The sequence below is a fragment of the Acanthochromis polyacanthus genome, chromosome 23 (assembly GCF_021347895.1).
Source record: "Acanthochromis polyacanthus isolate Apoly-LR-REF ecotype Palm Island chromosome 23, KAUST_Apoly_ChrSc, whole genome shotgun sequence".
In the NCBI taxonomy this organism is placed as follows: Eukaryota; Metazoa; Chordata; class Actinopteri; family Pomacentridae; genus Acanthochromis; species Acanthochromis polyacanthus.
In genome coordinates, this window is record NC_067135.1 from 18,070,634 (window position 1) to 18,085,141 (window position 14,508).

General features: G+C 41.2%; 2 protein-coding genes across 2 annotated transcripts in view; one reads left to right on the forward strand and one right to left on the reverse strand.

Annotated features, from left to right (window-relative positions):
• Positions 1 to 6,214, reverse strand: part of eml3 (EMAP like 3) — a 55,403-nt gene extending 49,189 nt beyond the window's left edge. The window contains 1 exon segment of the mRNA XM_051943987.1: positions 5,972 to 6,214. Within this exon segment, the coding sequence (XP_051799947.1) occupies positions 5,972 to 5,996 (25 nt within the window). The 5' untranslated portion in view covers positions 5,997 to 6,214.
• Positions 6,215 to 6,895: 681 nt separating this feature from the next.
• ecsit (ECSIT signaling integrator) lies at positions 6,896 to 11,530 on the forward strand. The gene is made up of 8 exons (XM_022196417.2): positions 6,896 to 7,010; positions 7,296 to 7,447; positions 8,457 to 8,859; positions 9,015 to 9,238; positions 9,552 to 9,609; positions 9,880 to 10,028; positions 10,870 to 10,975; positions 11,066 to 11,530. Exons 2-8 carry the CDS (start codon positions 7,331 to 7,333, stop codon positions 11,350 to 11,352), a joined length of 1,344 nt encoding a protein of 447 aa, XP_022052109.1. The 5' UTR covers positions 6,896 to 7,010; positions 7,296 to 7,330; the 3' UTR covers positions 11,353 to 11,530.
• Positions 11,531 to 14,508: the final 2,978 nt, after the last annotated feature.

Consider the following 14,508-nt stretch of genomic DNA (forward strand, 5'->3'; position numbering starts at 1 on the left):
CTGATTTAACAGCTTCCTACCAGACCTGTGTCAAAATACAGGCTTAAAGGTTAATTTTAGCGTACACTGTGCTCACGCTGTACATTGTCCTAATCACATTTCAAGTGTTACATTTCCCTGAGGGGTCCTGAGACAGCTTAATCCAACCTTGCTGAATGGTAACTGTCCCTTTAAGTAGAAGTTTAATTTCAGCGACACATGAAGCCGCAAACTATTGATTCTCTGTCCTTGGCTTAATTAGCTACACTAATCATTTTCCAAACTAGAAGTACATAAGTTTCTTTATTTACATTTTTGAGCAGACAGAGATTCACTGCGTGGTTATAGATGCTAAATGCAGTGACCCAGATAAAAGCACCAATAAATTAGAAAAGCACTCGGAGAGCGCAGACCTCTGCCAGGCCATCTGTCTGTCTGTTTGTCTGTTAACAGCATAACTCCATCTCTCTCAATTGTACAGAGTCCTTCAAAAAAATCCTGGATCCAGACGGTGATCCGGATCACCTCCAAAATCTAATCGATTGTTACTTTTGCTCTTCCGGGCATTCTGTAAAAATTTGGTGAAAATCCGTCCATAACTTTTTGAGTTATGCTGTTAACAGACAAACAAACTCCGATGATTTCATAACCTCCTGGCAGAGGTAATAACCGTCAAAAAGCCCAATGAGATCATACATATGTGAGCGTACAGAACTGGCAGTGGGTCAGCATGCTGTTACAGATTTGACAAATTTGTCATATCTGGCTAAAGCAGACATAAACGTTATGGAAGACCAGCCTCACTCTGATTACAGATAACGAAGCAGCGAACTCCTCTATTGACTGCTGATGGCCCATAAATGTCTGCAGCTTGATGATCTCACTGAGTGAAGAGAGCTGATAGAATAACCAGAGCTCATTTACCTTTAGGGACTAACCTGAAGTTCACAATGAGATGTTTTTCTTCCCTCAGATTTTTATATGTACCGGCAGTGGAGAATTCGAGATTTTTTCACATTTACCTCACCTCAAAGCAGATAAATATGTTTTTATCGTTCATGTAAGACGCCAATGTTCTCAAATGTTAACTATAACAGCCACAAAGGAACATTCCCAAAGTAAAACACTCCAAAAGTACTCCATTTTCCTTTAGATGAGCAATGACCCACTCAAATAAAATCACAAATTTGACCACACATGCAATTCCAGCATTTGGCATTAGACAGTTTTTGATAGTTAGTGCCATAGACACACTTGGGTCAGTACAACAAAAGCAGTGAGGTTTATTATCTGCCCTGAAAGACGGAGAGAAAGCAACCCCCTACTACAATTCCAGGAAAACAGCATGCCTGCTTTTATGAAAGGAAGCAGTATTACAACATTTTGGGAAAAAAAACAGCAACCATTTGCTGATGCAACTTCCTGGTGATCTAGGCACAACTGCACCATGTTCAAAATCCACACAATTCACACTCTAGAGGAGATCATTAGCATGACTATGAGTTATGATAACACTGGATCAGTATCAGATGTATTGGCCAAATCTGTTTGTCCATTTTTGAGTAATGTTGCTATCAGACAGACAAACAGACGGACAGAAGTACGCGGAGAAATAATTATATTTCTAGACTTGATGATGCAGTCGCAATTACTCTGTCATCAAAACTGATTGATAAAAACTACCCACTACAAACCACAGATGAAGCAATATACAAACATACTCACAATATTAGCTTAAGAGAGCATGAATGTGTAAATCCTATACAGATATTTAGCTGATGTTTGGTGGCTCAATATTATTATATACCAACTTCCAGTAAAATACATTGTAACATATGATCATTTATTGTTTTACACAATCCAAACAGAGTGTAATAAAAACACATTAGTTACTCCGCCAAGGAACGCAGCAGAGCTATATGACAATTAGTGTTGGACCAAATAGAAAAAAGTATAAATATATATACAAAAAAGCATTTTTTTTCAATGACGATAACATTAAATGAATCAGCAATATAGTCTAGATATTGTTAATGTGGGAAAAGACTATTCTAGCTGGAAATAGCTGATTTTTAATGGAGTATCTCCATAGGAGTACAGAGGAACATTTCCAGCAACCATCACTCCTGTGTTGTAATGCTACATTGTGCTAGCTAATGGTGTTGAAAGGCCACCTGAAATTGTCTGGGTGACCCCAAACTTTTGAAGGATAGTGTAAATAATAGGGCTGGACCTGAATATCCCGAATATCCGAATATTCGTTCGCTACGGCGGTATCCAGATATTAATTTTAGTATTCGAATATTCGCCCCCCTGGTCGGACGTTACCGGGCGGAAAGAATACTGTCTTCCCTCCACCTTCGGGCCACATCGGCTCATATCGGCTCATCTCGTCCTGTGATCACATAAACATATACACATATGTCTATAACATATATACATTTGTCTATGTGATCACCCCCTCTTCCCCCCCAGACGAAAATATTCGGAGCTCGTCTCTTCCCTGCGCCTTCGCCCCACTTCGGCTCATCCCGCCGTGTTCTTCGGCTCATTTCGGCTCCTCCATTCGTGTTTGTAAACACCACCCGAATGGCCGGGTGGCTGCCGACTCTGACGTCACGCTTCACTTAGTTGCATAAACACAAGCTGAAGACCTCCGCTGTTTGGGAATTCTTCAGTTTAACTGAAGACAAAACGAAGGCAAAATTTGCACCCGGGAGACCAGAGTTTTGGTCCCCACCCCCCGTCGGACGTTACGGGGAGGAACGAATATTCGTATATTCGTCTTTATTAGGGCCCGAATATTCGAAGGCCAGAAACCACTATTCGGGCCAGCCCTAGTAAATAATATCAAAAAATCCTTAATATTGTGGCATTGAGTCAACAATATCTTAAAGCCCTTAATTCCTTTGATTTTAAGAACATTGATGATATGCACATTTAATAAATACATGAAAAAACATTTTTCCTGATTATGTTATCAGACGATTTTTAGACTGTTTGATCTATGAAATGTCCAATCTGCTTAAGACCTCACTGAGACAGAGGTGGAGTCTACAAATGTCTTGTTTTGTTTGACTCCACAAACCACAAACATTCAGTCTACAATACTGTATGACAAAGAAAAACAGCAAATCTTCTCTTCTGACACAGAAATCTGCACAGACTTTTTCAGTATTTTCCTTGATTATTGTCTCTGATTATTTTTCTGTCCCATCAGTTCACCCATTAGTCAACTAATCATTCTGGCTTCACTTGAACTTCACTGTCTGCAACTTCTACCAAGATTCCCACGAAAGCATTTCATAATTTGACCGACATGGGTGGAGAATAACAGTATCCTCTTGTTATCGCCAACCATAACAGCGACTTGTCCGCATCATCTAACTCATGATGTGGTGTAAGGCAGTCAGCTGACACTGAGACACAAGCAGGATCAGATGTACAACACAGCTGCAGAGTATCAACACACCCACATGACAGCTTTTAAAGATAACTAATCACGTTCATTATGAAGCACGAGGACAAGATAATTAGCACTGCCGACAGAGGTCTTCAGTGAGAAGCACAGCAGCCTCTACGTGTTTTTTTACATTTCAGGCTCCCGCCGGCGCTGAGCCACAGCCGTCTTGCCCACAGATGTTGGCGAACATCCTCATGTGATGTTTACTGTTCCCCTGTGTCCTGCATACCCGCCGCTTTACAAGTCAAGTAAACACGACATCAGTACATAAGGTGGGACAGCACGGCCTACAGATGTGCAACAAAAGCAGCATTGTGCAACACTAACAGTCACTATTGTTGGGTGGAAAGGGTGGAGCTTTTCAAACACTCCAGATTGTTGCTTGTTTGCAAAAAGTCAGCCTGGCTTGGAGAGCTACGTGTGCAACCGAGCTTTCTATTTAACTTAACTGTGCTTGTGCAGGAAATGGACATGCTGTTAAAAGTTTATACATTCTACATCACTGTTCCGATGTTTTGTCTCCATTTTCGCCAGATTGCAGTGTTTTCTCTGATCTGGTGGTCTGCTAAAGTCTAAAATCTCCTCTCAAGTTAAGAAACCCTGCTGACTGTCCAATAAAGACACAGTAGACACGACAGACAGATGAAGGAACTCAGAGAATAAAAGCTGTAGTCACGCCTCAAATCTGACTGGACTCTGCATGCCAAAACAAAGGCAGCTGTTCCAGTGTAGGGAAGACTTGGCGCTAAAACAGCAGCAGAAAATGTCTGCATAAGGCTCAATCCAGAACTGGATGACATTTGGGCTTCAACGTTTAAAAAACAAACTTTTCTTTTACAGTTTTTTGCTCCATATTCATCAATAATAGGCAATAAACTATCAAAGGTTTTAATTCCATGTTTTATTTGTTGTTTGCTAACTCTACTCTAATCACAGTAACAGGATTGCTAATCCATGCTAATGTTAGCTTTTTCTCAGGAGTAGAAGCTAGATATTTAGCTAGCTGTTACTGCTGACCAAGAGGACAAACTTACTGATGGAAAACAGAAAAGAAAGAAAACATTAGGGTGACAAAAAAAATCCCACAATTACAAGAGACAAAAATAACAAAAAAGGAGATTTAAATTTTATTTTAGCTGTTTTATTTGAGGGACTGCACAGTGGAGCCGTGGTTAGCAATGTTGCCTTACAGCCAGAAGATCCCTGGTTTGTGTCCAGGCCTGGACCTGGAATCTTTCTGCATGGAGTTTGCATGTCCTCCCTGTGCATGTGTGTTTTCTCTGGGTTCTTCAGCTTTCTAACACAGTCCAAAACATGCAGAGGTTAACTGATGATTCTAAATTTTCTGCAGGTGTGAATTTGATAGACTGCTGACCTGTCCAGGGTGTCTCCTACCTTCACCCTAAGTCTGCTGAGATAGACTCCAGCCCCCCATGAACCTAACAAGGATTAAGCAGTGTACAGATAATGAATGAATGTTTTATTTGAGATTCTATTTGGTCATCAGAGGGGTGGAAATAGGGGGAAATGGCATTTTAGGGGGTGCTCCAGACTTATTTGGTATTTTAAAAAATATTTTCAAACATTCTTTTCTTCTTTTTTTTTTTAGATTTGGTCTCAGGACAAGCACATTTACACAACAAGTGCATATTTTAGTATTTTGTACTTGTATTATTTGAAATTTGATGGGTGGGACATAAAATGTCCTCCTATAATAGAGCATTTTTGCTGAAAATTGAATTCAAAGTGTGCAAAATGCAGTGTCACATGACATAAAGCACAGAAGCTGCAACTGGAACTGTCATGTTCATTGCATGTGCTGAAATCTGAATTCATCGTTACATGTTTTATTAAAAGGTGCTTCCCTCCTTTTCCTTTAAGATTTGGTCTCAGGACTAGTAAATTTACACGACAACTGCATGTTTTAGTGTTCTGTACATGGATTATTTGAAATGTAAAATGTCCTCCACTTCTATAATGACCCACAAATCTGTTCACCAACACCTCAGGATGTGTTGCACAAACCTGCAGTCACACCACTGCTGCTGTCAAGTTCCTGAAGTGCACAAACAGTACTGTACTGTCTGAATCTCTACATCTATATAGATATATCGTGTGAGCCACTTTTTAACTCGGTGTGAGCCCACTCAACTGCCTTTCAATGTCAGCATTTTATAAGCTGCTGTTTCCACTGTCCTCCTTCATCACTGTACCAAGGAATGCGGCAGCATGCATAAAATTGCATTTGTTTAAAATAAATAAATAAATAAAAGCTACTTCATGTCAGGAATCTGAAAGTTCCGAATCTGAAAGTTTTATAATGTGCAGTGACTCATGTTTTTTTCTGACGTTTGTAGACAAGCTAAAAGAAACAATTAATGCCGCTTTTTTGGTTTTTCTTTCTAGTTTGTTAAACCAATCCCTCCACAGTGATGTGAGCAGCATACCCGAACAGAGTGACTAAAGTTAGCCTCCCTACTCCCAACTAAACAGAAAGCAAAAAAAACAAAAACTCCTTGCTTTACTCACCCAAGCTGTTTGTAGAAGAATCCATAATCCCAAGTGAAAACGGCGTGTAGTTTCTCTGTGAGTAAAGTGTGCACTAAGGTGTGTTTTCCATGTTGAGAACAGTGTCACAAGTCACACACTGGGGATCTGCGTCAACCGCCTGGCTTAGGAGACAAAACCGGAAGCGTTGATTTCTTCCCCCCCTGTAAATAAAGCCTCTTTTTTAATTAAACACACGCATCTGAATCATTTATAAAAACATATATAGAGCGAAATTGTTATATTTACTGAGGTATAAATAAACAGAACACAAACACTTTGACAGTTTAAAGATTGAAAGTGTCTTCCGGTAGCCGGCGCCTCGTTGTGGTCAACTTGACACTGTTAACAGGAAGACACTGCAGAGCTGCTGCAGCTACGTTAAAGTTGTCCTCTTCACCGACACTGGTGTTCATTAACTCTATACCTCGGTTATTTGTCACTGTGAGTCGTAAAGATAACTATACGGAATTTAAGCGAACAATTCAGCATAAATGTTACTACGCAACTTTTTCAGCCTCTACTTCAGCGCCTGTCAAATGAAACCTGGAGACTTTAGGAAGACGTTTGTCTCCACCTAGCGGTCATTTTGTGTAGTTCATGTGTCTAAATGAAACTGACATTCACGTGTGTATTTATTACTTTATTCAGCTTTTCCGTGTCTTATTTAAATAAATATACGCATTTGCTTAGAAAAAGAAAATTCAGTGCACATTTGCTCCTCTTTGTTGCTCTGCAAAATGACGGAAGGTATTGCCGCTTAGTAGCTATTGCAAAATCAGTCGCTGTAATGCCGTCATTATTTGGCCAATTTACGGGACATTGTGAAACTTCCAGACAGCATTTTCCGTACAAAGCAAGAGGTTTGTGGAACAATAATATTGGTGCTAATGTTTCAGGTACGCGGCGGAAGGAAATGTAGGTAGAACCCGGATGTTGAGCCGGCTTTCAACATGGAGGCGTCCATAGAGAGAGGTTCCTGAAGGAGACTAATTTCTTCGTACGTTTTTCTGCAGTAATGGTATGTGTTTAATGCTTAAATGTGTACATACGTCATGTTTTACAGATTACCCGTTTCTAAATACTAATAAAAAATAAATAAAAATAACCCTTAGGTGTAACTTAAGACAAAATATATCAGCTCAATGTTTACTTTTATTTTTATTTGCTTCCTGGAAAATATTTGTACGTGACTGTGGTTGGTTGAAGAGCAGAACAATGATCGGGTTTATAAATTGTCAGTTAATTATTATTAAACATTGCATGGCTAGGTACTGACCGTGTCATGTTATTTTTCCCTCTGCAGTTCTGTTTCCTGACAGTCAGTGTGATGGGTCCACAATGAACAGTACCCGCTGCCTTCTCCTGCTGCTTGGCCGGTCAGGCAGGTCTGCTGTCCAGCATGCTGCTCTGCTCCAGTCAGCCTCTTCCAGTCAGCCTAGTGTGCTACAGAGCAAGGTAAGCTTTAGGCTACTTATTGCAGATTATTCCAAGCCATTTTCTCAGTGTCAAAAAAACCACAACTCCAGACTAGGGCTGACACTAATCTTCGTGGCAAAATTCTCTGAATCGATGCTTTGTTTAATCCACTACGTACCAGACCCCAGGTTGCGAAATGGCCTGGACTGTCTGGACCCAGGTTTCATCCTACATGGACCTGGACCTATGATCAATAAATTATAGGGGATTTTAAATTCTATTTTAACCGACACAGCTTTTCTAGTGTTTGTGGAATTTATCAGATCAAAGGCTGAACTTTGAAGACAGTTCAACATAATCAGGCTTTCTTTGTGTGAGTCGGCTCAACAGAAACTAAAACCTCAGTCAGAGTTAACAGGTATGAAGGTGGTTTTCAACTTTCTTGGCGAGACTTTCTTCTTCAAACTCGTCCACACAAACAGGAGTGTTTAACGCTTCATTCGACTCGCTTTCCACACAAGATGAACCGATGGCGTTCACTCGCTCCAGTCAACGGGTTGTTTTAATGGAGAACAGCGAGGAACATAAAAATTATGACGACTGAAAAGCTGCCACTGGAAATTATGTAGGACAGGAATGCTGATAGAAAACTGTTAAATGTGCATAATGTATTTATTTTATTAATGCAGCTGATTCTTTCTAGTAGACAGCCGCACAATAAAACAATCAAACTTCATATATTCAAACATTACATCACTCTAAAATGTGCTGTTTCCCATCTGTTTGAAGTTTGTCTGTAACGAAACCAAAAGTTTATGATGATAACACATTTTATTCAACCATTTCCTTTACTTGCCTTAAAAATTATTCATAGGCTTGTTTTTGTGTCCAACAGAGTTTTAAAATATTATCCCAACTCACTGTTGAGGTTTTATTAGTAGCTAGTAGTTCTACTGGGCACAATAATCAGATCGGGACAACAGAATGTACGTTGAATTAAATGTTCTTGATTCCTGTGCACGTAACTAAAAAAACTTGTCGCTTGTAGGTGTTGAGGCATTTCCATGGCAGCTCAGCGTGTGCCAAGAATCGACCTGTACCTGGACAGTTCAATGAGGACGACAAGAAGAGGGACAGGTCTTTGGTCGCCCATGAGGACCTGTTTGAGCAGCTGGCCAAAGACGTCAAAACCAAGGCCACGTTTAACAAAGTGATCGAAGTCTTCACCAAGAGAGACATAAGGCGACGGGGTCATGTAGAGTTTATCTATGCTGCTCTGAAGAAAATGCCGGAGTTCGGCGTGGAGAGAGATCTGGCCGTCTACAACAAGTTGTTGGATGTGTTCCCAAAGGAGGTGTTCGTGCCCAGAAACTTCATCCAGCGAATGTTCAACCACTATCCCCGACAGCAGGAGTGTGGAGTGCAAGTTTTGGAGCAAATGGAGAACTATGGTGGGTATGGACTAGGTCGCAGGATTCTTGGAATGTCATAATTTAGAGAGTCGTATTCCAGAAAGAAACAGAATTAATAAGGATCTTGATCCGTCCTGAAGGAAACACACAGTTTGAAGTGTCTGCCTGTTAAAGCTTGCTCGTTTGTGCTTCAGGTATTATGCCCAACGTCGAGACAAAAGTCCTGCTGGTTCAGATCTTTGGAGAGAAAGGCCATCCCGTAAGGAAGTACCAGCGCCTCATGTACTGGTTTCCTAAGTTCAAGAACATAAACCCCTTCCCCGTCCCAAAGCAGCTGCCTGAAGACCCAGTGGACCTCGCTCGCTTCAGCCTGACTCGCATCGCTAACGACCTGGATGCTAAAGTTACTGTCTACCAGGTACAACTGTAGCTTAGCCTAATTTAGCATGAAAAAAAATACTAAGCTGATCTTGAGTAAAGTTTTTTTCTCATCAGTCTGCCAAGGCTGAGAATGAACCGTCATTCTCAGCAGTTTTGCATAGATAGTCTAGATGTCTAGACGTGTGGTGTGAACCGCACACATCATGATAAGTAAGATTAAGCCTCAAGGCTGCTTTTGAGTTATTTGTTCTATGTAGAACAGATCTCAGCAGTTCTGGTTTTCAGTCGTCATTGAGATAAAAGTTTGTTTTTGCCTGAAGTAATGTGCGTGTGTTTGTCCTTCCTGCTAGCTGCCTCATACAGACGTCACAGAGAGCGGAGCAGAGATCACACTTCCACATATAATAGGTATGGAAGCACAGATTTAACGTGTTGCATGAGCGCTCAGCTGGGAATCCCATGACTCAAGTTCTGGGAATTGTTTTAAATTATAGGTTATATTTGATGGGTGAGTAAAATGTTGACATTTTACACAGAATATTGTCTTCTTTGGCACATACTTCATAATTGACTCTGTTTTTTTTAAGCCTAACTGGAAAGGAAAAAGAGCAATCCCAACATTTTTATTACAATGGTGGGATCATTGCTCATTGTCTTTCCTTCCTTTGTTGCCTCCAGGTATCCAGAGCCCGAGCCAGATGGAGCTGCTGGCCAAACACAACCCCAACAGGCCGGTGTTTGTGGAGGGTCCCTTCCCTCTCTGGCTGAGGAAGACGTGTGTGTACTACTACATCCTCAGAGCTGACCCTACACCTCCAGAAGAAAAGGTAGGAAAAATACTGCTGTTATTAAGTCGAGAAGAGTTTGTAACAAGAGGCCATCTTGTAACGGGATCACATCAGCCGTGAGGCCCATCCACATGTTGACATGGTAACCATGAGAACAAACTGCTACAATATTACTTATTGTATATGCTTAACAATATACTTAACAATGATGCCAAGTACACACCTGTACAGTTGTTGTTTTTCTTACTGTTGCTCTTTTTTTCTATTTTGAAACAGTGACATGCAGCTACACTTTACATGAGTTGAGCTCTATTTTTCTATAACCTATACACATAAATATAACAGTCAATCAACACAAACCTCCCCTCCTCCCCAAACATAACATGCATTCTCTAGAAGGCACAATATAGTCAGAATTATATTAGCACTGTTACTAAAAAAATATAGGTAGAGAGGGTAAGTGGATACAAAAAACCATATTTAACCTCCTAGGACCTGGCCTCCACATATGTGAACTTTTTTTTTTTCCCAAAAAGAGCGTATTGTTCATAAGAATGCTAATAATTAACATGTAATCACTTTAGATATTTTTAGGATTTTTTTGGGAAGATTTTTACTCATTTTTTGAAAATATTTACAAGAATTTTCTTACCACATTTGGGGGATTTTTTTAAAGATAAAATTTTAAATGAGGACAACAGGAGGGTCATTAAAGTGGCTCACTGATTCACTGATTGTGGAACTTTGTCAGGAACCTTGCTTGGAATCTTTCCAAACTATTCAAGAACTGATCGGTTATGAGCAATTTGTCCACACAGCTCAACTCTGAATTCTAGATTGTACTTGGTACCAGTTAAGCTGTATTAATGTCTGCCCGTAGGTAGAGGAGCTCTATGATCCAGAGAGGTGCTTGGACTATCCTCTGCAGCTGGACCTCGATTTGGACCGAGACTTTGGGGATGAGGAGAGCTTCGATGTTGAAGACTGTAAGATAGTCGCAGCGTTCCTTGTAGCACCTCAGTTTAACACAGCTCTTCATTTCCAGTGTGTAATTCATGTGTTGTGCATCTGTCCAGTGGATGAAGGTCCAGTCTTTGCCATGTGTATGACCAGCCAGGGAGACCAGGCCACCCTCAATCAGTGGATTTCTGGCCTCCAGGAGAACAACCCCATCCTGGGTCAGGTCCCCACTCTGTTTCGCCTGGACTCTGGACCCCGGGAGCTGCAAGGCGTGGCTGACGGCGAGTCACACCACAGCTACCAGCCTCACCCAGAGACCCAGGGACAGGAGCCGGAGCCTGGAGAAGAAGCTGAAGTTATTGTGGAAGAAGAGCCGAGAAGAAGCCAGGGGACGAAGCAGTGAACAGCAACTGGACTGTGTGGTCAAAACTGCTGTACTTTGGCTTGTTTAGAAGTATTCTTCCACGCTAACTTGAACTAGCATGAAACATGGACTCATTTTAGCAGCAAAGACAACAGAACTGGAGGAGAGCTCTGAAAATGTTGGAAAGGTTCAGATAAATAAAGCTATACACAATTTAGTTTCCCTTTTTAAATATATTACACCCACAGTGTTGTGGAGTTGTTTTTTTTCCCCCCTTTTGATTCCACTCATAATTCTACGTCTCAGGCAAACCAATCGAAAAAATACTGCAACTGGTTACAACCAGAGCAGCACATTGGATCGGTGGTTAGCACTGCTGCCTCACAGCTAAAAGATCCCTGGTTTACGTCCTGGGCTGGGGCTCTTTCTGTGTGGAGTTTCCATGTTCTCTCTGTGCCTGTGTGGGTTCTCAGGCTTCCTCCCACAGTCCAATGACGTGCTGAGGTTAGAAGAACCTCAAACCAGCTGTGAAGCATAGTGGAAATATTCTGGTTTGACGTTGCTGAGCTGCCTTGGAAACAGGACAGCTTGCAGTCACTGATTCAACAGTGAGTTTTGCTAAATAGAAAGACAAAGTTGAACTGAAGTGAAGGTGACTCCTGATACAACCCGGCTGTCTAGGGTAACCAGGGAGTAACGAAGCAAAAGCGCCAAGTTCCAGAGGGATAGGCTGGGATGAATTCTGAAATGGGTATGGCACCAACAACAATACAGGAAGTGAGGGGGTTAAAAGTAAATGGGTGCAACTGAAACAAAAGAAATAAACAGAAACAAAGGTGAGCTCCACTCTGAAGTTGATAGGAAAAAGATAATCAATGTGAAGAAAAATGTGGAACCAAGATACACTACAGCATCACCCTCAACTGAAAACTAACAATGATTAATCATGTTTCTTCCCAAGCCAAAACACAATGCTCGTCTTTTTCCTACCGCCTTTTTGCTACCAAACGCTGCAGGAACAAACCTTTTTAACTCCACCTTGCACTGGGATTGAAGGCGGGTGTTTGGGCCTGGTCCAATCCAGCTTCAGCTCCAGAGATTGTAGGCGGGGCAACAACACAGGTGGGGTTGACGATGGTGGCACACAGCTGTACACAAAGATTAAAACAGAGGAGGAAGGATGTAAGGCTCAGGGCCATAACTTTACAAAAAGAGTGTTATAGCCTCAAAGCCCAGTATTAAATCTCCTTTAAAAGCTGTGGAAAGTTCTAAAACAGACAATATATATTAGAAAACCCTCAAATATTTTGGAACTGAAGGAATTTAACAGGAAGAGCAGTCCAAAAAAATCCAGCAATCCAATGTCAGGCTGGTGGACATTTATGAAAAACCCCTAGAAGAAATGAATTCTGCTCAAGAAGCCACAGAGGTGTACTGCGTATGTTTAGCTGTCTGCTCAATAAATGAACGAAAAAGCACATTTTCTGTAAGTATATTACCTTTATCTGTTGGAAGTGATCTAGAAGGGTCTATAGGTGTCTATACAACACCAATACAATATAATTTCTCTTCCATATTTTGCTTGTTTGTCTCTAAAATAACATCTGTGATAACAAATAGGTCGTATTGGGTATCTGATGCAAAGGCACATATACACCAACACAATAAATAAATCACAGTTAACACCAATAAAATCACTGCAAGTCTTATGTGGATATTATGTCTGTATCTAGCATCTATGTCATTAAGTGTGTACTGAACTAAAGTTGTGCCCTATCACCTGTGTAGCATCTTCTATGGACCATAGTTTGATTACCAACAAACCAGCAACAGAAGGGCCCTGAATATACGACCAGTCAAAAGTCTGGACACACCTTCTCATTCAGTGTTTGAATGAAGACATCAAAACTATGAGTCAAGAGATATAAAATGATGTAGCAAACAAACATTTGTGAAATACCTCTGATGTTTTTAGATTCTTCAAAATAGCCACCTTTTGCTTTGATTCCTGCTTTGCACACTCTTGGTATTGTCTCAATGAGCTTCATGAGGTAGAACCTGAAATGGTTTTCACTTCACAGGTGTGTCTTGTCAAGTTTCATTTGTGGAATTTCTTGCCTACTTAATGGGGTTGGGATCATCAGTTGTGTTGTGCAGAAGTCAGGAAACAGCAGTCCATCATTACTTTAAGAACTGAAGGTCAGTCAGAGTGGAAAATTACCAAAACTTTGAATGCGTCCCCAAGTGCAGTTGCAAAAACCATCAAGCGCTACGACAAAACTGGCTCACATGAGGAAAGAAAGGAAGACAAAGAATCACCTCTGCTGCTGAGGAAAAGTTCATTCAAGTCACCAGTGTCCGAAATGACAAGTTAACAGCACCTCAGATTGGAGCCCAGATAAATGTAAGTTCTAGTAGCAGACACATCTCTGCATCAACTGTTCAGAGGAGAATGAACCAATCAGGACTTTATGGTCAAATAGCTTCTAAGAAACCACTACTAAGGAAAAGCAACAAGCAGAAGAGATTAGTTTGAGCCGAGAAACACAAGGAATGGACATTAGACCAGTGGAAATCTGTGCTTTGGTCTGACGAGTCCAAATTTGAGATCTTTGGTTCCACCTGCCGTGTCTTTTAAAATGCAAATGGATGGTCTCTACATGCATGGTTCCACCATGAAGCATGGAGGAGGAGGTGTGATGGTGTGGGGGTGCTTTGCTGGTGACACTGTTGGGGATTTATTCAAAATTGAAGGCACGCTGAACCAGCACATTGCAGCGACACGCCATCCCATCCAGTTTGCGTTTAGTTAGACCATCATTTATTCTTCAACAGGACCATGACCCCAAACACACCTCCAGGCTGTGGAAGGACTATCTGACCAAGAAGGAGATGATGGAGTGCTGCGTCAGATGACTTGGCCTCCACAGTCACCTGACCTGAACCCAATCCAGATGGTTTGGGATGAGATGGAGCACAGAGTGAAGGCAAAAGGGCCAACAAGTGCTCAGCATCTCTGGGAACTCCTTCAAGACTGTTGGAAAACCATTTCAGGTGACTCCCTCGGGAAACTAATGGAGAGAATGCCAAGAGTGTGCAAAGCAGTGATCAAAGCAAAGGATTGTTATTTTGAAGAATCTAAAGTGTAAAACACATTTTGACTTTTTTGTTTACTACATAATTCCATGTGTGTTC

What these genes read in the sequence shown, in the direction of transcription:
- ecsit (XM_022196417.2), top strand. Translation starts at nt 7,331, where the DNA reads ATGAACAGTACCCGCTGCCTTCTCCTGCTGCTTGGCCGGTCAGGCAGG. An exon ending in CTAGTGTGCTACAGAGCAAG is followed by an intron (nt 7,448 to 8,456) that starts GTAAGCTTTAGG and finishes TGTCGCTTGTAG; the next exon opens with GTGTTGAGGCATTTCCATGG. An exon ending in CTACACCTCCAGAAGAAAAG is followed by an intron (nt 10,029 to 10,869) that starts GTAGGAAAAATA and finishes GTCTGCCCGTAG; the next exon opens with GTAGAGGAGCTCTATGATCC.